Genomic DNA, 23,516 nt, shown 5'->3' with positions numbered 1-23,516 from the left:
TGATGCCTGCAGGAGAGTGGTGTTGGTGTTTTTGTGTGTGTACAAGTTTCAAGCAGAGGACTCACCAGTGGAAACATGATGGGTGGGCTGCATGATGATTAAGGAAAGAAACAGAATGGTGGGCATGTTGAAGATGATCAGAACTATGTCCTGCTGCGCAGCCTCAGAAATCCAACTACTTGTATGCACAGAAGGAGAAAATATCTTCTTTGTGGTCAGGCCCCAGAAGGAGCCACTTGTCAGGCTCAAAAGAAAAAGCACTGGGAACTCTATGGACCCTCCCACCCTGCATCAGTTTCTTCTCGCTCCCACCAGTCTTGAAAACTAAACAAAATAAGAATGTTCCCTCCGTTTCTATGGATCCAATTAAAGTAGTTAATTACACGTAAGAGAAAACCTCAGACATTTTAACTTTTAAATGGATGTTATGAGTAGTATATTTAAATGTAGTTTTAAACTTCAGCCTCCTTCCTTCTCTGATCCTGAGATGATGAGATGGCTCTGGTTGACTCATCACAGCAGCTGGCACTTAAGCATCTGATACAAATATGTAGTTGTCTATGTCCTGGCAGCTGCTCAGCAAGCACCAAAGCAGCGCTTCCAGGAGATCAAAGGCTGAGGTAGCCAGGGGTCCCAGTTTTCCACATTGCAGGATATAAATCCTGCTGACTTCATGCAGTGTTACTCATATCCTGTAGTGGGAGAGTAGAGCCCCAGCAGTGACTCTGATCTAGCAGATCTGGTCTACATCTCTCAGTCAAGGGCATTCATTTCCAATGTCAGGGTATCCTCAATACAAGAGAGGCCTTGAGGAACATGGATACTGCCATGCTGCTGCCGACCAATATTTCATCTAGTCCTGTATCCTGTCTCTGACCATTGCTAGTACCAGATGCTTTATGTGAAAGTATAAAGCCCCCACACTGGACCATTATACAATAACCTAAGCAAGTGGGACATTTCTTCCTAGCCCCAGGCAGTTAGTGGTTTGTTTGCAGCAAGCCATTTTATCTTACCCTGTGTAACTGTATTTTTATTACTCATATTTAAATGGGATTTTTTTAAACCCTGCTATGCTCTCTGCCTCAGTACTGTTTTGTGAGAGTCCATCATAGCTTTGTGTGTGTGTATTAAAAATTCCATGACTTTTTTTCAGTTGGAAATTTATTCTTTTTATGGTGTGTCATCTTGTTTCTCATATTATGAGAGGCTTAATAGCAAAGCCAGATTTACTTTGTCACATCCTCACATGCAAGACTTTCTGCCTGTAATAATTTTCATTGCCCTTCTCGGGAACTTTTCTATTTTTACTCTAACCCTTTTGGCATCTCTTCCAAGATCCATTGGTTTGAGGGGCTACATCTCCTGTCTCTTTCTGGGGATGGGAACAAATGTCCTCCCTGCATTTTCCCACAAGACAGAAGAATTGGAAAAAGACTCTGTATGCAAACTCCCAGGGTTTCCACGCTCTAAGTTTTATCTATGTAGGCAAGAGTAGGGTCCTTGGTGAGTAGATACTTAACAACTAGCTTGCTATAAGTATTACTGATTGTCAGGGTTCTGCTACTCCAGGCAAACCTGTCAGCATCCCTCCCTACCAGGCTGTAGTTACATACAGAGTAACCTCTACCAGCAGAATTCAGTAGTCTATATACACTTGAATTTTTACTTGTTTAACTTGCATTCACTAGAATTGAGTAATGGTAACTTTAGACAGGACACAAGTGTTTGATTCCTACTGAAACAACCTTCTGCTGCCTATGGTTAAACTCAGCTAGGAACTAATGTTTGTGTCTGGCATATTAACAACTGTTCGTACACAATTAAAAAGTCAAGTTTAGATCTACCCAAAGTGACAGCATATTCTACCTGTATGGTCTGAACCAGCCAGGCCTAGCTACAGAACTGAACAAGCAAGACTTTACCACACACTCACTTTGGCTTACAGATGTGGTGAACAATGAATACATGTGCTTACCCTGCGCTACTTTGTCTGAAGGCAAATTTCTCAAAACCATTTGCTCTGCTCCTCCAGTTCCTTGATATTTTAATCTAGGAGCCTTCCCTTTCCCATTGCATGGTCTCCCTAGCCCAGCATCACGTACACAGCTACTCCCCAGGAACCCACCTGACATTTGGCTGCAACCAGTTCGTCCTGCTAAGACATGCACGGAGTGTCTGAGGGAACCTTTCCAGCCTGCAGTGGAAGCAGCTTTTGTTGTAGTGTGTTTTCTTAGACCTCCAGTGATGTGTGGTGTTACCACTGTGCTCTTTGCAGGATTTACAAGGCTTAAAGTGGACTGGATCTCCTAGGATTGAGATCCAGCCAACAGGGAAAACAGAGGCTTGCGTGATCAGTACCTGGTGAGGGAGTGATAAAGTCCAAAGTGGCACTGTTCAAGGGGCAGATGGTCAGCTGGGATATGCTCCCAGTGCTAATGAAGTCAGTGGAGCTATGGCCACCTATGTCAGCTGAGCATTTGCCCTCAGATGGCTAACAAGTACTGACCATTCCTCCTCCTAGTTATTTTGCTGAATACTTCCTATTTTGCCAGGACAAGTTGCTATTTGCAGTACTGCTGTAATGTACTTGTGGAATGGAGGTCTGGGAATGAGTTGCTATATGTATTTTAGGCTAGAAATAAATCTCATAACTGTTTTGGTGTGTCCTCTAACAGGGCCAGCGTTTCCATTTAGGCGGCCTAGGCAATCACCTAGGGTGCCAGGATTATTGGGGCGTGGCATTTTGCCGGGGTGGGGTGGCAGGCGGCTCCGGTTGACCTGCCGCAGTCCTGCCTGCGGTGGGTCCCCTGGTCCCGCGGCTCCAGTGGAGCTGCCGCAGGCGCGACTGCAGCAGCTCTACCGGAGCCACGGGACCAGTGTGTGGGGCGGCGAAACGGCCGTGCGCCTAGGGCACTAAAAATACTAGTGCCGGTCCTTTCCTCTAAATGTAATCCTTTGGGAAACTGCAGTATGGCAGATCCAGTCAGGGATCAGAATGTTTCACTTTTATCTTCATTTAAAAACACCTGTCCACCTCCAAAAAGCAGTATTTATTGTTAAATAAACAAGCTATTCTAGCTCTAATTTTTTTAAACAATATATTTGCATCATGGGACAAAAACAAATCTGACATTTCTTTGAGACCACTTCCAGCCTTGAATATTTATACTACATTCAGCTATTTCCGATCCTGTTCAGTTTATTTAATGAGTTGTTGAAAATATTTGCATCTCTGTCCAAACATTTGTGTCTCATGTCTTGCAATTATTCTGAAAGCATCTGGCAGTAAAGTCTTTGATATCCAGTTTATCTGATTTAACTCATTTAAAATTTGTGTCTGAGAAACCTGGAAATCATTAAGGTAATTATCCTTTCTGGTTTAAGTAAATTAAAATAGCGGTGATTTAATTCTCTGGATTGTGTGAGTTATTGTTTTTTAAACTATATTCTTTCATCTTGTCTTCCATGTTGCTAGGGGAATAATTGGACTTTCCCTTTCACTTTATATGTTTTGTAAGAGGACTACCACTGAGTTATATTTGATTATCCAACTGTTGGATGATCGGGGAAGATAAAGCTTACAAGAGAGTCAAATTCATATTGAGATGTGGTGTGAGGAAAGATTGGGCTTTGTGGATAAAGCACTGGATTGGCACTCAGGAGAGCTGGGTTCATTTCTGTTCTGCTACAGTCTTCCTGTGTGACCTTAGGCAAGTCACTTAATATCTCTGTTCCTGATCTGTAAATTGAGGATAACAACTCTTCCTTTCCTCCATTCCCTTTGTCTGTCTTACCTATTTTTACACAGTAAGCTCTTCCCAGCAGGGACTCTCTGTGTATGTGTAGACCTAACAAAATGGGGCCCCAAAGAGCAGGATTCCTGATGCTGACACAGCCTTTCTTTGGTGCAGTGGAACATCAATCTCTTGTGTGCTTAACGTATATTTTTGCTATTTTATAAGTGTTTCTTTCAATTTGGAGCTAAATATAGATTGGCCCTCATTTATATGTGAGTACAGTAGTGAGGCACTGTACTGAAAACTTGTAACTAGATGTCTGAGCAAAGGGTTCTGGTTTACAGAATCCTTCCTTCTTTACAGCCAGCACCTAAATCATGCAGTACTTGATAATTATTGGAACCTATAAGGACAGTCCTATACTACTCCCCAGCAGGATTTTTTTTTATTAAATAGTGTATATACAACAGAAAGTCAGTATTGCCAATCTTAAGAGAACCAAAATCATGAGTCAGAACCCTCTAAAATTGAGACTTGCCCCAAAAAATCACAAGGTATTTTTAAACAAACAAATCCTTGTTTTTTTTGTTTAGGTCTCTTTTGACTTTTTAACTCCTCTCTATTCCTCTGCCACGATGTGTGGAAATTTCAGGTTGAAAAGTCAACCTTCAATACAAACACATATATACACCTCTCCCTAGCTGCTCAGGTGGTAACTCCTTCCCTTATCCCTATGAGAGGGGAACAGACATTCATTTCTTATTACTGGCTGGGACTTCTCCATCCAGGATCCACCAGCATCATCACCCTTCCCCCATTCTGCTGCCCCAGGCCCCTCTCTCTCTGCTCTAGGACCATACACGAAGGTAGGGCTCAGTGGCAGGACAGCTCTCTGTCCTCAGCCCCAGGATTCTCTCACACACACACAGCTCTGCCCGCAAGCCCAGCCCTGAAAATTGTGGGATAGAAGGAGCTATTCACGTCATAGTGATATCTCTTCATGCAGGTGCCAAAATACTGTGACTTGCAATCAATTCATAAGTTGGCAACATTGCCTGCCACCAGGCTGGGAGACCTCCCATCAGATTGCCATCACTATTCTCTGCCCCCACCATTCCCCTGCAATTCCATGATCAGCCCCCTCCATTCTCCCCATCTTCCTTTCAGAGTCTCTACTGCTCCTCACAGCCCTGGTGTCCTGTCTAGCCCTGTGAACCCTGCAGTGGCAGCCATTTTGCCTGTGGACATGGCTTCAGTCTCACTGAAAACAGTGGAAGATCTCAGCCAACTTTCTCAGGCAGCCTCACTTCCATGTGCACACAGACTGTAGGGAAGTATCGGCCATCTTGCTGTCCTCAGCCCCATGGGCAGTAACACAAGATATTTTCAATTTTGAATAAGAGAAGATTCATGAGTTGGCAGCTTTTGATCAGGTTTTCATGAGAAGTTAAAAACATGCCAGAATTGCTAAAGTCCTGATAAAATTGTGGGAGTTGGCAATGCTGGAACCTGTTAAACAAATCTCTATCCCACATAACTTCTCTACTACTAGATGCATAAAATCAGTGGCAGTTGTGTGCCTAATCCTATATGACTCTTTGAAAATGTAGGAGTGAGAAGCTAAGTGCACTGGGGATAAATTATTCTGAATTATTTTAACTGCTACTCAGTTTCTAAAGTGGAAACAAGGGGCTGTGACATCTGAATTTGAGAGTAAAGCCTTTCACTATATTCAGGATATTTAGTTATTTATGGTTAGCTTTAAAAAGTAGTTTTTAGAGCATCCACTTTATCACAGAGGAACCATGTCAGACACACTAAGCAACGGAAGTCAAAACCACGTTTCAGATGATCAGTCCCTTAGCAAGCCTTCAACATGTTTCTGTAATGTGCTTGTAGGCACAAGTAGAGGCTTCAAAACTCTATCCAAAAGATGCCATCTGCTTTGAAACCATTATGTTCTTTAACACAGAAAATGCTAGCACAAACATGGCTTTTAGTTACCTATTTGCTCTGGGAACTTTCTTTTTTAAAAAAAGTCTAATTTAAACTAATGCTGTGACGTACTAAGTATGTGTCTATATACTCTGCAGCTTGCCATTGATATTTCTTTGCTAGTAAAACATTAATGTGTAAATAGCATTATCTGAGCATGTTTGTTTCTGTACAGTAGATAATGAATTACTCTTATACATACATTAATACAGTATAGAAATGTGTGGCTGGTCCCACACTGGACTTGACCTCATGTTTTCATTAATCAAATGATAAAGTCACAGTTTGTTTGAATTTTAACAGAATCTGGCCTGCTTTTATTTAAAACAAAAATCTGCCTAGGATGCAGAAATAAGATACTACTATTATTATAAAGTCCATTAAAACATTAAAACAATGCTTATGTCCTTCTTCCCAAGCAAAGGACTCACTACAGTGATGAAAAGGAGGTAGTTCTTCGTTGAGGTAATGAATGGGCATAACTTTTCTGTATCACAATGGGTCCTGCTCAGTAATGTTAGGAGTATGAGTTAGTAGATCTGTTTTAACTGTCATGTACTGCAGTGGTCTCCAAACTTCTTTGTGCACCCTATCAGTAAGAATTTTTTAAGCATGCACCCCCTGCCGCTCCAGCTCTACCATTTTTACCAAAGTGCAAGAAAAAAAAAAAAAAAAAAAGCTACTCGGACTCCAGTCCAAACTGCCTAAACAAAAAAAAACTCCAAACCACTCCTCCTGCAGTGCAACCCCAAGGATCCTCTTGCACACCCTACTTTGGAGACCACTGATGTACTGAACTGTTTCTGGTATATGAGTGGAAAATTAGTTTTCTTGCCCTTGGACACCTAGGGAAGTTCTAGAAGACTTTTGGTTTCTGTGCCTAGTGGTGCCAATAAATTCAACCTGGTCATTCTAAGATAGAGAATGTTATGCCCAAGCAAAGTGTTGTCAAGTCTTAGATACCATTGTTAGAGCAGGGGAGGGCAAACTTTTTTGGCCCCGAGGGCCACCTCGGGGATCTGAAACTGTATGGAGGGCCAGGTAGGGAAGGCTGCGCCTCCTCAAACAGCTTGTCCCCTGCCCCCATCTGTCCCCTCCCACTGCCTGGCCTCAGAACCACCGACCCATCCAACCCCCCTGCTCCTTGGCCCCTGACTGCTGCCCTCCAGGACTCCAGTCCCCCCTGTCCCCTGATTGTCCCCTGGAACCTTCTGCCCCTTGTGCAACCCCCCTGCTCCCTGCCCCTTTACCTTGCTGCTCAGAACAGCAGGACTGGCAGCTGCGCTACCTTTCTGGAGTCAGCCAAGCCACCGCACTGCCCAGCAGAAGCTTGCGATCCTGCTGCCCAGAGCACTGGTGGCATGGTGAGCTGAGGCTGCGGGGGAGGGGGGACAGCAGGGGAGGGGCCGGGGGCTAGTCTCCATGGCCCCTCCCCTGGCCAGAACTCAAGGGCCAGGCAGGATGGTTCTGCTGGCCATAGTTTGCCCACCTCTGGATTAGAGCAAATTTAGCAGCTGTTACAAGTCCAGTTTAAACGCTGTGAAAAAGAGAGAAGAATATAGGCTCCAGTTGCGTACTGATAAAAACTGGGAAGGAAAATCAGTAAAGTAAACCTCTAATTCCACAATGCTTAGCCAAGAGGTGATATGAGCCCAAGGGGTAGGGGCAATCCATCAGATTTGATGTTATATAGCATCTTGCTTCCCTTCATCAACCAGATAAACAGTTTAATTCTTATACTGTACATCTTTTTAATTGATGTGCAGAAAATCTATTGGTGTAATCCACTGGTAGTGTTCTCACATCCAAAGATTGTAGATTCAAATCCCACATGGTAAAATGAGCTCATTAATGATTCTGAGGCCACTTCCTACAGTATATATCACTTCCTTAATGCTCAGTGAGAAGTGTCCTCTTAAGAATGGGATATTAAACCAAGGTCCTGCTTATCGCTGGAAGTTAAAGATCCCATAACTCCTTTTCCAAAGGAGCAGAATGTTCTCCAGTTTCCTGGGTAACATTCTGTCTTTCAGCAAAACATGTCCCATATTCAGGCTGCTTCTGAGCCCATAATAGTTACCATATTTGAATATATAATCACTAGGCTACTGGTGTTTAACTCCTTGGCCCACAGTGAGATCTTGAGCATGAAGGAAAATAGATAAGAAACCATATTAGATGAAGTTGTGATCCCCAGCTTCATTCCTGAAAATAACCACAACCCTGCAGAGAAGTTTAAGTAAATTACAATTACAGTAGGCTCTTGCCACATGGTGGAACATTCATTTTTGTGACTTACTAGGGTTTCAAACACCTGAAACTAAAAGCAAGAGGGCTATATGTGACATGTATTTCCCTTTAGTCAGTTCACCGCAACAGCTCCCAGTTGAGAGAGTTGGTGAAGCAATATCCATTTGCAGTCAGCTATTCTGGAACTTTTATGCAGCAATTGTAATAATGACAAACCTTTATCTAGAGAGAGGGTATTTCCATTTACTTTGCCATCCTGAACTCAGGTAATTCACAGCCTTCTAAGTGAAGCCATATGTGGGTTATGCATGATCATGGCTAACAAATTAAAACATATATGCTATACTTATCTTTAGTATAATTAGGTACCCATTGATCACTTATTTCCCACTGATAGATACAGTTGAAAGAAAAGTCACATATGGCAATACACCTGTGTTTTTTTTCTTACTTAGGCGAGATGTATACAATTTACAATGGCTCCAGGAGGAATTTATTGGAATATTTGGTGGCATCTAATAGAAACCGTATTTGTTAATAGAAATGACATTTAGCAATAAAATCATTTGATCAAAGTGTGTGGTGCTCCCTAGCTGTCTCTTTGCGTACCAAAAAAAATAAAGACCAAACTGTTCAAAGCACACATGGGAGTAGTCTCTATACTGGAACATGAATGTTCAACATAATTTCCTGTGACTAAGATAACCAACCATAAGTCTGTTTTTTGTATAACTGCCATCTTCTCAATTTGTTCTTTCCCACCCCTTCTGCTTGTCTCCATGTTTTGTTTGACCTCATCTTGTAGCCCCAAAGGGAGGGGATTGTGTCTTCATTATCTTCTGTAAAGAAATGCACATTTGAGATGTGTGTAAATAATAAGGCAGCTAGAATGTGGGACAGGAGGCAGTGCAGCTGTTTAAGTCTCTCTGAAAAGACAGAAGCATATGAGCAAAAGAGACATTTAAATAAGAGGCCATTTATTACTGTCATAAAGTACTTTTAATGTTAACCGACTGTTATAGGTTTGCTTTTATTCCTCTAAACTTAGTTTACTAGAAGCTGTCAGCGATTTCCACTCTTCTGTATATGTGGAGGACACAATTGTATATGAAATGGGTCTTCCATTTGATACATAAACAACCTGAGAAAGCAGTAGTTCCATGGAAAAAGTAATGTTTGGTATCATGCATAAATATCACATGTTAATATGTAAAATATGGAATTTACACTGAGTAATGTAAAATTGTGTGTGAAAATATTAGACAATAAAAGGACTACATGAACAAAGGAAGTTGGATAAAAAGAAACATCTTGTAACTGACTTGACTAATGCTAATAAATTCTGTGGAGCTTAGTGGCTCATATGAATGTGAGGAGAGCATTCACACTCTTGAAAAGAAGCATTTTGTTTATCTTCAGTGTCCCAAGCTTAGAAACACCAAATCTTAAGATACCTTTCTCCACCTCCATGCTTTATGTATAAGAAAAACTAGTTAAAATACGATAAACCTAATGGTACTGCTCTTGTTCCCATTGAAGTCAATGATTTGGGCCTCAGGATGTGATGTGGCAGTAATTTTAAAATAATGGTGTTGCATTTTAATTTCTGCTACTCTCATGTTGTATGTGTTTTCAGGATTGACTTCTGTGTTGGAGCATTGTTCGTGTTTCACTTACGTTGAAATATTAGAAGCTATGGCAAAAGAATGCCTAAAGAACTGCTGCAAAGGGTGTTTCTGCGTGGAGAAGGAAAAGAATGACTGTGAGTTCCATACCATAATAATAAACATGCAGGTTAATAGTTTTGATGTTGAAGCTTCATTAATAACACGTCTCAGGGATAAAATGCTAAATCATCCACTTCTTTTGGATTAACTTGAATTATTTTACAGCATCTACACTATAGCCTTGATTTGAAAGTTAGCATATGCTGGTAAACGTTATTAATCAGGGACTGAAAATGACAATTGTACAAAGTCTGCTGCTTGTTGTGTTTGGCCCTGGAATACCAGCAAAAACAAAACCATTGTTACCCCGAGGGTCATGTAAAGTCTTATCTCTCTCAAATAACAGAGTCTAGAATTCAGCGCTCTACTTTTTGGAAGGTTGTAATCACAGCTTTCAATTGATGTAGTGTATTAATTCCTTTTCTTGCTGGATCATGATACAAGACTTCACCATACAGTGTAAGAACTGAAGTGAAAGCAAGGTGCTTATTACAATAAAGTCTGGGTGGCAACATATTTTGAGACAATACAAATGCTTCCAGAATCAGTAAACTTTCCAGTGCTGCTCCTATATGCAATGACAGTAAGAAAACCCTATGAATCCTTGATACTGTTAAACACAAAAGATCTCTTCAGACTGAATGCACTTACTACTTTATTTCTTTTAATAGCTTCCATGGAGAAGGAATCTGAAGCTGCAGCTGAAAACAGGCAAAACATTGTGGAGAAACCTCCATTGTCTTCTGTGTCAGTGAAGCGTCAAGTTGGCTGTTCCGAGGATTATCTCCTTGCGAAACTGCCATCAGATGGCAGGCAGGTCCCATTTGTGCTCCCTCAGCTTAAACTAGCTTACGTACAACCCAAGAACCTTGGCAGTTTGTCGCACGTTGGGGAAATTCAAGGTAAATTAAAAATCAGAATGGTGAAATAGTGCCAAAAAAACCCCAGCAGAAAAATGACACCATTTCATCAGATATATTAATTAGGCCTGTGCCCAAGCGATGTAAATCAGACCAGTCTCCAGATGCTGGTTTGGATTCCAATGCTTCCCAATCTCACTGCCTTACCAAAATTTTGAAGGTAGGTCCAGGAATTTTGCTTTTAGACAGTCTCTCTGTTTCTAATGTTTAAACTAATTTTATCCTGGCATTATAGCAAAATGAGGGTTTGGTGTTTTATTTTGGCTTTTTTCCCTACATTCTTAGTAAAAATCCATGCATCTAGAAATTAGGTAATAGTTAATAATATATAGGTCCTAGAAACTGCAGTTCAGCCATTGTTACATCTTTGGGGACCTAGGCTGAATGCCCCTTTTGTAAACATTTCTGGCAGATTCTGAGATTAAGAATGTCTCCAGAAGCCCAGTCTCCTGCCTTTTCCTCAGTCACTGCTCTCTTGCCATCCATAAGAGCTGCTTTTGAGGAACACTTTCACAGTATGGAACCCACTTATTCTGCAAGGTGAGAAATGTTCAAAGTTGACATCAATCAACAAAGCCCCCAAGTCTCAAGTTTCATTCAGAGTAGAGGAGGACACCTGGAGGAAAACAAGTTACCTGCAAAAAAGGAAAAAAAAAAAAAAGCAATGTGAAAAGGTAGTTCTGTAAGGTCTTGGAGACCAGAAAAGGCCTAAGACATCCATACCAGCCAAACTTCCCATGACAGGAATGGGATGATGATGACCCACTGGCAGCAGCAGTGACTCAGTGGCTTTCTTTCCAGGGACAATGACCAGTGTAGGCCAGCATTTATGAGTTACCACACATCTCTCCAAAGCAAGCACATGTATTTTAATGACACAAGCGTACAGAGAAAACCTTAAAATGTCCTATGTACCTACTAAACGTGCCAGGAATCACCCATCTTCTATGTGGAGAGTTCAGTAGGCAAATGGCCTTCCAACCTTTCAACAGAATTGGAAGAAAGTGCACATCCATTTGTTGGATCAGGAAGTCTTTTTTAAATTCAGCTTTTTATACCAAAAGTACATTACTAGTCTCCTAGTTGTTGGGGGAACCCAGTCTGAATGAGTATATGTAAACCACATGTGGAGGGACTATCTCTCTGGTACAGTTCAGTCTTGGCAACTTGCCTTAATCACAGCCCTTCCTCACCCTGTACCAGGAGGAGCTGTGATAACCATCCCCCATGATGTAGAACAGTGATGTGCAAACTGGAGGGTGTGAAGGAACATTCGGGGGGCAAGCGGCGGCACCAGGCAGCTTGCGCTAGCCCTGTGTGGTGGGGCCTGCACCAGCCCCCACCAGGGATAGGGAGGGAGTGCCATCTCCACCCTGACTCACCTCAGCGGGCCACCCAGCCTGTGGTGCACCGATTTCTGCTCCTGTCAACCTCTGTGCCCAGTGCTGGCTCTGCCCCCAGAGACTGTCACATACACCTTCCTCCACCCTGGAAACCCAAGGCGGGAGGGGCAGGTATTGGTCCTGCCCTAGGAGTGCAGCCTGGCTGCTGAGAAAGCTTGGCTGTGTGGTAATGGAGGGGTGGCATGGACAGATTCTGTTAACAATAAGGGAAAGTTTGCTCCCCACTGGAGTAGAACACAATCTTACATAAACCATTCATAAATGTAATACAGTGGTCCCCAAAGATACTGCATGGAGTTGTCTTATCTTTCACGGTTGCACTATCAAAACATTTTGTATTTTGAAAATGGCTAGTTGCTATAACATTTTGTCAACAGAGAATACCAGTGCTTTTCAACTAGCCACACTTTTGAGGGTTACTCTGGGCATAAGCAGGAAGCTACTGACAGTGATTTATGCTCTGGCAAATTTTCTTTGCAAGACTTGTCACAGTTTGTCTCATGATCTTACATGAGAAGCTAAGCTAGCAAAAGGAAATACCTGTTTCTGACCCCATATGTTAATATTAATATTAATCTAAATGGCTGAATTTGCTCTAAACTAATTTAACTTTCTGGTGTTAGTGCTTCCATCACACTTGAATTCCTGAACGATCATTTCTTTGTTACATAGGATTATTTTAGTTAGTCTCTGTTTTTTATTCATTCTGACACCATCTAGAGGAATGGATGGGGGGCTTCAGATAAATAAAATGAAATTATGTCAGTCTGTTTTATTGTTCTGTTTACCAAGACCTTCATATTTTGCCTGAACTCATTAGAAGAAGAGGAAAGAAAAGTAGGGTGGCTATGGTCTAAGGAACTGAGCTTGCCGGTGGGAGACAGGGATTCTATGGTCTGTTTCTGACTGAGTCAACGAGTGAGTGATCTTGGGCAAGTCATTTTACTTCTCTGTACTGATAGGTATCCTACTGAAATTAAGCGAAGAGTATACACAGCCACAGGCTATATTCTCTCTTCTTTCTAGACCCTCCTGAAGGTTCTGGGGCTACTATAGCAAAGTGGGATGCCCTAGGGGGATAGAGCCAATGTGGAAGCACAGGTTCTCTACACACATGGCCCAGTTTCCTGTGAATATTTGTCTTGCTCTCTGTCTTTGGAACTATCTTATGTATAAATCAGGTTAGGTTTATATTAAGGAACTCCCAGGGGTGTGTGTGCATGATTTCTCAATGTACAGTTTCATTTTTGTGCCAGTAATTCCTAAGAGTGCTGAAATCTGACATAACCTGTTAGTTTTTCCTAAGCAGGTGGCAAAGTGTCCTTTGCCTGAAAGGCATGTTGCCTGCTTAATGAACCGTGGCAATACATTCATTAACTGCTAAGACTCTTACACGTGGCTTATGTTGTGCTTCACAGGATCTGCCAGAGCCTTTGTTAGTGACAGGAAAGCAGAACTTTCCAATATATACCAGCAAGGGCCCCATGGTGACGTGGTGTATAATCCATTCTATAGGCAGCAGCATATTTCACCGGATCTGACTAGGCGCTTCCCAGAAAAATCAGATGTGAGATTATATGGATCAGGTAAGAACTCATCCTGTTCTCCTTCCTTTCTCACCAGAAGGTTTAAATGCAGAAGAGAGCACCCACTGGGAATATGGAAGGTATGTCCGAATACAACAATTCTCAAACTGTGGTCCCGTTGGCCACAGAAGTAGCTGGTCATGTGATACGGGCTCCTCCTCCTTGTTCCCAACAACTCTTCTTGCTTCTTGCCTCTTTATGGCCTAAAAGACCCCATATACAACCTTTGGTACACACTAAGAAAATATTTGACACTTGATCTTAATGTTAATAAACCTGTGAGAGCAAGTACTATTGTTCACTAGACACTTAAGTGAAAGAGTTGAGACTATTTATTATTGGAGCAACTTCCATTGGTGAAAGAGACAAGCTTTCGAGCTTACACAGAGCTGAAGAAGAACTCTGTGTAAAAACTTCTTCCTTTCACTAACAGAAGTTGCCCGAATACAAGATGTCAATAGTGATGAGTACTGTCATTAACCATTTCCAGCTAACCAGGAGACTCTGCTCTTCCTCTCAGATGAGGACCTTGCTATTGTGATATCATACTTTGTCACCTCCCAGTTAAACTATTGCAACTCGATCTACTTGAAGTTTATATATAGATGCAACATGAGAACTGCACTATTAATGACTTTATATACACTCTTCCCTTGCAAGTTTTCTGTCACCTCTTTGAAAATCTAGCTGGTACTCTCCTAAGCCTGCTGTGCTGCAGCATGAAGAAGTGCCACTGTGTTGCATGCTTCTGAACTTAAAACTAGAACTGGTTTAAAATACGTAAAGGGAAAAATTATTTTTGAATTTTTTTCATTTCATAGGGTTCAAAATAAGCAGTTTTGAAAATGAGTTAATCAAAATTTTTGTTTTTTATAAAATAAAATTTCACAAAATTTTAAATTGTGGTTACCAATTTTTTGTGAACATTTCTTGTTTTGGAAAAAGCCGCTCTTTTTTGTCAGTCTATTCAACTGTAAAATATCAATGAGCTGTACTAGAAACATACTGTAAATATCCCATCTTCAAAACCTCCAGCTGATTTGTAATCCTTTCCTTTAGCTAGAAGAGTAAACAACTGGATAACAGTTTCCCAATAGTCTGAGAGTTCCTCTGTTTTGCATGTGGATTATATTTTAGTAAATATATTTTCACCTTGTATTAAATCAAGTTATGGGCTTGCCTCAGCTCATTTGTTTCCATTACATCAAAACTATGTTTCAAGGGCTTGCATGTTTCTGTAACACAATATTTCTGTATAAGATTTTGTAAACAGACCAGAAGTCCTGTCTCTCTCTTGCAAACAAAGAAAGATAATTTGGAAGTGATCCCAGACCCACAGATTTCACTAAAATGTAACTGAATACTGTTACTGCTTTCCCCTCCCTCCTCCAAGCCAAGTCAGAACTGTTTTTTCCTTTTTGCCTCTCAGGAAGAGCATTACTCTGTCATGACAGCTCATACTAAGCAAAATTGATTATTTCCTTTTGGAGGTAGTGAGGCCGCAACTGAAAGCGACAACATCCAAATTTTCATTGTGTCCTCCTTTTGAACTGCAAATAATGGAAATCTCTTGAAAATACTGGAAAATACAGACCAGGCAGTAAAGAAACCAGTGTGGCAAGTGGCCTTCTAGTAGATTTAAAATTGGAAATTAGTCAACATGGTGAAGTTAGAGGTATTTGCAGGCCTCTTGAACACTGATGTTGGGATGGAGTTAAAAAGCTTCTGAAAAACAGTGACAGTAACTCACCCATGTTAAGGTGTATTTTCTGTTATTAATGTTGGGGTATTTGGCTGGTGCACAGCCACTCTGCATGGCTTCTGGGCAAAAAAAGATTCCAACAGAGATGAGTTCTGTCTTCAACCATCTCCAGCTAGCCAGGAGACTCTGCTCTTCCTCTCAAATGAGGACCTTGCTATTGTGATATAATACACTTTTGTCACCTCCCAGTTAAACTATTGAAACTCAATCTACCTGAAGTTAAATGTAGATGCAACATGAAAACTGCACTATGCAGCAGTCTGCTCATTTAGCAAGAAAGGTTAATGATAACTCACTGGTTCTCTGTGCCACTATGGCCTCCAGACTGACTTTATAGTCCTAATTCTAATCTACAAAAGTCACTAGGAACTGGACAGTTGAGACCAGTTTCCCCTGTGACCCAGCAACACAACTATGACCTACAGAGAGACTGCAGCAGGCACAGCCAAGGATAAGACTCCTTGGTGCAGAAGACAAAGCACTCTTGGTGATGAGACCCTTGTTGTGGAAAACCTTAACTAAGGAGGTCAGCTTGAATCCCAAGCCTGACCAGATCTAAAGATAAGACCCATCTCTTTGCTAAGGCATTCCATAAGCAATGCTACTTCCTGCCACTGAGGAGGAGAGAGAAGTGCATGAAGAAATAAGGAGGCAGGAGAGGATGTAAGTTTGGTATTTGGCACATAGGTATTTCTAAGGCATCTATCATTTCCCTTTTTCTGGTTATATATGTAGTTCTATATATTGCAATTTGATCTTATAAAATTTGCAGGATGTGTGCAATGCAGCAGCGTTAACTTTGCTGCTGAAACCTTAACTCTTGCACTTCCTTATTGCTTATAGTGTGAACTGTGCACCCTTGTGCACGTAGCCTGATTGGATTTGCTGAGCACCTAATGGCTTCTTGAATTTATTAGTAAAATAAAAGCTGCGAAAACTTTTGGAAATTCTCATTTCCTTGTGTCTTTTTCTTAGTGATTTATTCTTAAGTTATTAGTAGCTTTTCATTTGAAAAATGATGACCAGCTCTTTCTCATCCAGGGCTTTTTTTCCCTCCGCAAAACAAAATTCATAAATCACTGACTCTTTCACTCAAAACTCCATTTTCAGTATCCCTTTTTCGTAAAAATGCTGATTTTTTTCAAAATGAAAGGGAGCTGGGTCTTAACCTTTCAAAATGGAAAGAGTTGCAATTTTTCATGATTTATCCCACCCCCCTAGGCACTTTCCGTAAACTATCTTTTAAGGGTTATTTTAACTTGTTCAGCAAAGGCCACAGACAATTTTTTTTTCCCACTCCAGGTATGAACTGTCACTAACCTAGACTTTGTTTTGTGGCAAAGTGTATTGTATGCTGTAATTAATATCACTACAAAAGTTATTTTTCATGCCCTTTGCAGTTACAGTGTATAACCCTGTAGATAATATATTAAAAAAATGCAGTGATTTGGGTATGGCTCTGGAGTACACGTGTGTGTACTCTACCATGCAGAACATCCACATGCACCTAAACGGTTACAAATGTTTTCAAATTTATAATTGTTTGTCTCTAGACTGGATGAAATAAGCAAGTTTAGGGATGGACAAACATCTAATTAATTTGGCTTTGAATCTGGCATTTACTAAGAACTGCTTTCTCTTCTTTTCTTTTCCTGACAGTAAAAATGTTAGTTCCTGCTGTTCAAAGAAAATATGTTTGTCTCTTTCTGTTTCAGTTTGTGATTTAAGGAGTAACACGCTTCCTGGATCACCTGGCTTAAGCAGTTCGCTGTTTGATCTCACAAATCCACCCCATCGTGTCATCCAGGTGAGTTTTTAATAACTTAGTCTACACCCAGAACTCATTATCTTTTGTGTACCTGTGCCTGATACCATCACGTTTCAAGAGTAAACATTTAAGGGCCATTCTGATGTGCAGTGGAAGAGCTTGAGGGAAAAGTTCAAAATCGTAAATAATTTCACTAGGTTCTTTCCTAATCCCTCCCTTCTCCCCCACAGTATAGTTGGGACATTTGAGTCAGTTGGTTATCAGAAAACTATAAGCAACTGTGGTTCCCTGTTTTGCACTTCCCTTGCAAAATATAAAACTGGACAGTGGGGTGATGTAAGGGGTTTGTTTTCCATTGGTGCAGCAGGAGATAAAGAGGAGTTAGTAAGATCTTTATGCAAATAGGACAGAATCTTCATGCATCAGTAGGGGGAAAAATCAACGCTGACTGTGAATGCATTTTATGTTAAATCCCATCACCAAGGAAATCTGCACTGTCAGCTTCAAGGGGTTAGTAAGGAATGAGAGAGAACTTCAATTTACATCCTTCCAATTATCAGTGTGTCCCATCTTTTATGATCAGAACTTGCTGGGCTCTTTGTCACACTCACTGCTCTGACTAAAGAGGCATTTTCTTTGCAGAGATATGATTCAGTCTCCAGTGTACCCAGTAGTACCTCCTCGAAGAAGGATTCACAAGGCAGTAACAGGAGCCTGGGTAATAATTGTTTGTTTTTGTAACCAGCAATGGAATAATTGCCTTCACACAGTGATATCTAAGTACAGTGAAATCCTGCTATAATGTGACATTTGGGGTCCAACAACTTCCATCGTGCTAAATGCAGGGTCGTGGTATAGCAAAGTTTCAAAACACTCAGTTTGTCAGTGGTCCCCAAAGCGGTGCATTATGTGCACCGCCTAGTGTCCGGCAGGGGAGAGGAGCCGCAACCCCGCCTGCGGGGGACAGAGAACTCTGAGGTTGCGGGCACCGGTGCTCTCTGTCCCCAGCAGGTGTGGGGCCGCTGCTTCTCTCCGGCTTCAAGAGAAGTCGCAGCTCCCCGCCTGTCAGGGACAGAGAACTCTGGCGCCCACAGCCCCGGAGTTCTCTGTCTACGGCAGGCGGGGAGCAACAGCTCCTCTTGAAGCCAGAGAGAAGCCACGGCCCCGCACCTGCCAGGGACAGAGAGCACCGGTGCCCGCAGCCCCAGAGTTCTCTGTCCTTGGCAGGTGTGGGGCCGCGGCTTCTCTTGAAGCTGGAGAGAAGCTGTGGCCCCGCGCCTGCTGGGGACAGAAAGCACCGGCGCCCGGAGAAGCCAGAGAGAAGCTGCGGCCCGCGTCTGCTAGGGACAGAGAGCACCAGCACCCGCAGCCTTGGAGTTCTCTGTCCTCAGCAGGCGCGGGGCTGCAGCTTCTCTCCCCTGCAATGGTGTTGGGGACCACTGGTACTGTGTAGTACTGTGAAAACATTATCTAAGTAGTATCTGCCTTAAAGGGGAGTCAACCCATGATCACGTTATATGCGATTTCGTGTTGCAAGGTTTCACTGTATTATACTGTATTACTGCCGACAGTGATTTTATGGAGTGGTGTTGAGCAAAACAATTGGTAGGTAGTTTGTAACTTGACGTGTAGGATGCCTACTTTACTTAGTCCTCCATCTGCAGCTTTCCTTTGAGAGAATGAACATGGGATTTTTAAGAGCACCTTAGTGACCCAAGGTATGGAGATGCCATAATTGCAACTTGTGTGATTAAAGCTAGCTAGATCAGCAAAGCTGTGGCAGCGCAAGCTTCAGCATGGGCTAGCCCATGAGTAATTAGCCAGAGGTCCAGGCATGCTTGTAAAGCATGTGTTGCCACAGCTTCACTGCTCCAGGATCTGAGTTAGCTAGATTAAAGCTAACTCAGGTATGTCAGCTCAAGCTGTAGTCGCACCCTGTGATATGTAGTATAGATATACCTATAGGAGCACAAGTTTCAGTGCTCTGGAAAATCCCACCCTGAGTTAACTGGCTAGTTAATTAGGATATTAGTCAACTCTGTGTGGGGGAGGGGGAAAGGGAAGTGTGGTAATAGCTTTGTCCTCCTCTTCTAATGGAGAAACTTGCAATCCAATACCACTATTATTATTGAGATCAATAGTGGAATATTGCATACAGTTCTGGTGTAAACATTTTGAAAAAGGATGGTGAAAACCTGGAGAGGGTGCAGAAAAGAGCCACAGAAATGATTTGAGGACTGGAGAAAATGTCTTTATAGTCAGATACTTAGAGCCTGATTTGTTTAGTTTATGTAAGAGATTGAGAAGTGACTTAATTACAGTGTATAAGTAATGCTGCAATTTTGTCATGGAGGTTGTGGAAGTCACTGAATCTGTGATTTCCAGAGACCTCTGTAACTGCAGTCCTGGGATGGTGGGGCTGGAGCAGTCAGCTGGGGGGCGGGGGGGCCCTACGCACAACTCCCTGGCCACCATGAACAGTGGGGGACCCCACAACCCCAGCAGCGATGGGTGCTGGAGCCATCTCCCTCCCCATTTTGTGTCAGATATTTTTAGTAAAAGTCACCAGCAGGTCATGGACTTATGTGAATTTGTCTTTATTACCCGTGACCTGTCCATGACTTTTTCACCAAAAAATATTTGAGACAAAATCTTAGCCTTATGTATAGGTACATTCATGGAGAGAAAATACCAGCTAGTAAATGTCTCTTTAGTCTAGCAGAAAAAGGCATAACAAGAACCAATGGCTGAAAGCAGAAGCCAGACAAATTCAAGTTAGAAATAAGGCACAGATTTAACAGTGAAGGTGGGTAACCACTGGAACAGGTTACCAAGATAAGTGGTGGAGTCTCCATCTCTTGATGGCTTCAAATCAATACTGGATGTGTTTCTGGAGAATGTTTTAATCAAATATACGTTATTAGGCTAAATACAGAGCAAATGGGTGACATTTAATGCCCTGTAATATACAGGGGGTCAAACTGAAGATCTATTGGTCCCTCCTGGCCTTAAAATCTGAACTATTTCAAACTCGGTTTGAGAGCTTTAAAATGTGCGGGTCACAAAACTGAACAGCGTCCCAGCTTTTCAGAATGGGCTCTAAGATGTTCCAAGGCTTTTAAAAAGACTTGTTGGCTTTTTCCCCAGATACCATTACATTATCAGGTGATGAACGAGACTTTGGAAGAATGAATGTGAAACTGTGTTATGTTCCTTCTGCAGAACAGATCTGGATCACAATCTTGCATGTAAGAGAATATTGCTGGGCTTATATAACTGACTCAGATGGAGACTTTATTGTACTTAGTAATCTGTGGTATCAGTTCTCTCAGCTAGACTGAGCTCTTTGCTTCTGTAAAACAATCTCAAAACTGAAGTATCAAAATATACCCTCAGTTTGGCCTAAATGTGATGCATCTTTCCTTGCTTCTTTCAAGATGTCATCTCCTCCTGGATTTTTACTGTTTTAATAACTAATGGACTTCTTTCTGCCACGGTTAAGGCCATGAGTTTGTCATGGACGTCACAGATTCCGTGACTTTCTGGGACATCTGTGACTTCTGCAGCGGCTGGTGTGACTCCAGTTCCCGGCCAATGGAAGTTACGGCGCTGGCACTTGGGGCAGGGGCAGTGCACAGAGCTAGGAGCTGAGGGAGGGATATGTTGCCACTTCTGGAGAGCCTCGAGGAGCCGGGTAGGGAGCCTGACAGTCTCGCCAACCCCACCCTCCCCCAGCACCAGCAAGGGGCCCTGGGCCGTGGACTGCCCCCCTCCCCCTGAGCAACATCCCTGCCCCCCTCCCACCCACACTCAAGATTTAGTCAGAGATATACAGTACAAGTCATGGACAGATCACGGGCTGTGAATTCTAGTTTACTGCCCCGTGACCTGTCTGTGACTTTTACTAAAAATACCTGTGACTAAAACGTAGCCTTAGCCATGGATAGTCATGCTGGATAGTATGACTGCTTGTGGAGTAAACTAGTGTGCAAGAGTGGCAGAATCAGATCCCATGTGATTACTTCACTGCATCTTATTTCAAGAGTAAAGCCATGTTTAATTCTGCCAGTACTTCAGTGGCAAAACCACAACACCAGTATATTTTGGATGTAACTTCTTGTGGCTTTTCTGTTTGCATGTGCAGCAAGTGTTTACACAATTCCATGAACTGTGAATGATTTTGCGGTAGTGGAAGTTTGAATAGCCAGGGACCCTGCAACTTTGCATGAAATAATACACACTACCTTAGAGGCATTTTCCTGACTGATTTCTACTGTAATACCATATAATTAATTCACTAAAGTTTCCTGGATAACTATTCTACCTTGCTGCAGAAAAATTAAACTCTAAAGCAACATGGACATCACACGTGCTCTGATTTACCTTCAAAATATATCCTGAAGCTTTTTCCTTATGCCGTATAGTAAACAAGAATGCATGCTTCTGCGTTAGCCTAAAGCTTGGGGTCTGTGCTGTCTAAAGTGACTCTCTGTTTTCAATGTCGTAGTGCAAAGATCTGAGCTGGCCTTCTAGTTATGGGGAAAATCCTTATATCTCTGTCAAAGGAATTCTGATGTTGCCTAAGCCAGTGCAGTTCAAATCTTCAGCCAAAGAAGGTTCCAATGTAAGTGGTGGCAGAAAAAACATCAATACATTTTTTTTCTGCAAACATAAATTATTTTGATCCTGTTTCTACTTCATTCATTTTCTTTGCACCATGTTATCCATACGAATTGTTTTGTGTCAGGAAATTATCATTATAGACTTCTAAGAAGTTAAAAAAGGGATAAATCTTGTTTCTCTCACCATTCCTCTCTCTTTCACTTACCCTCTTTTTGCAGGTGTAGAAAATGTGAAAAAAGCAGAATTGTTGAGGCCCTGCTCCTGCTCCATTGGAGATGGAGTTCGAGTGACTGGGGACTAAATCCATAGAGCACTGATTTGCAGTGCATTTCTCTGCAGCAGTTCAGAGGAGAGATCAGGAGAAGTGTAGGCATATGGCCAGTGGGTGCAGTTGTTACATATACCCACTGGCTAAGACACTGCCTTAGAGTGTGTACATGACTCCAGTGATTCTCCTCATGTTTTCTCTGGCTTGGGGAGGTGGAGGCTTCATTTTGCCCCCATCTCTGCATAGGTCCCTGTGCAAACCTGTTAACTCTGCCTCTGCACAAAGAACAAGAATTTGGCTCTAAGTGTGACAATTAATAGTACACTTCGGAAAATATAAACTAGTATTGAGGGGAAGTGGAGGAGCAAGACATGATTATCTTTGTAGGCAGTGTTTTCTTAGCCATGTCAGTCCTAGGATTTTAGAGAGAGAAGTTGGGTGAGGTAATAGCTTTTATTTACTCCTGGGAGAATTCTGTGCCACTGCGCACATGCAGAATTCATGTTATCCGCAGATTTCTTTGCTTCCATGCAGACAAATGACTTCTGACAGGGAAGCCACAAGAGTAGTCATGCACCCTTCCCCGGCAGTGCAGGCACATCGGTGTAGACACCCAAAGCAGCCGGTAGAGACATAAACCACCACCTGTGCGGGAGGAGGCTGGGCAGGTGTTTGTGTGTGTGTGTGTGTGTGAGAGAGAGAGAGAGTTCTTGCTATTGCGGCACACTCTGCGTGGAGGGGTAGGCATGGGAGATGTAGGCATTAGGCAGGCTCATCCCCTCAGGCAGAGCAGAATGAAGCAGCCTGCCTTCTTAGTGAATTCCCCGAGGAGTATAAAACAGGTATAAAAGTTATAAGGCTCCTTCACATTGCCTGAGTGGTGAAAAGGAGCCTTACTGTAAAGGATACTGTGGCCTTATAAATGCTTATGGTGCTTTATTGATTAGAACTGGTATAAATTTTTGTACTGGAAAAAATTTCCTATCAAAATGTGCTCCATGAACTGTTTGCTACCGACCTTTCTGGAGATGGTCGGTAGCCAATATAAATTGTGAGTTTGATTTCCTAGCCCTCACTTGCTCTTCAGCTGCCTATGATATAACATTGAGCATACGGCTGCATATATTTGATGACTAATAATTAGAAGTAAAGGGTCAAACCTAGCTACTTTACTATTAGGAAAAGGGGGTTTGGGGATTTCCTTCCATGCTTCCCACTCTCATTCTCCATCCACTGTATTGTAGTTTAAATAAATTACCAAAATAATTGAAACCAGCATGATTATATTGCGTTAGTTTGACAAATGAAATATGCAAAATTTTAAAATATTGTGAGCAGAATTTTTAATTTTTTTGGCACAGAATTCCCCCAGAAATATTTTATTGGACCAACTTCTGTTGGTGAGAGAGACGAGCACAAAGGAAACCTGCACACCACTTTCAAAAGATGAACCTTGGAACTTAAATTCTTAACT

The 23,516-nt window shown here is 42.1% G+C and overlaps 1 protein-coding gene across 2 annotated transcripts in view; it reads left to right on the top strand.

Annotated features, from left to right (window-relative positions):
- The window catches only part of TC2N (tandem C2 domains, nuclear), a 49,307-nt gene that overhangs the window by 12,524 nt on the left and 13,267 nt on the right, over window positions 1–23,516 (top strand). For both annotated transcript variants that reach the window (XM_032787467.2, XM_032787470.2), the window contains exons 2-8: window positions 9,622–9,747; window positions 10,384–10,614; window positions 13,454–13,621; window positions 17,099–17,190; window positions 17,794–17,869; window positions 20,299–20,399; window positions 21,659–21,775. In XM_032787467.2, the coding sequence (XP_032643358.1) occupies window positions 9,681–9,747; window positions 10,384–10,614; window positions 13,454–13,621; window positions 17,099–17,190; window positions 17,794–17,869; window positions 20,299–20,399; window positions 21,659–21,775 (852 nt within the window). In that variant the 5' untranslated portion in view covers window positions 9,622–9,680. The remainder of the gene's footprint in view (window positions 1–9,621; window positions 9,748–10,383; window positions 10,615–13,453; window positions 13,622–17,098; window positions 17,191–17,793; window positions 17,870–20,298; window positions 20,400–21,658; window positions 21,776–23,516) is intronic.

This window comes from Chelonoidis abingdonii, chromosome 4 (assembly GCF_003597395.2).
Source record: "Chelonoidis abingdonii isolate Lonesome George chromosome 4, CheloAbing_2.0, whole genome shotgun sequence".
NCBI classification, from domain to species: Eukaryota; Metazoa; Chordata; order Testudines; family Testudinidae; genus Chelonoidis; species Chelonoidis abingdonii.
The sequence above is the reverse complement of the archived record's forward strand: the minus strand, read 5'-3'. Positions and strand labels throughout refer to the sequence as shown.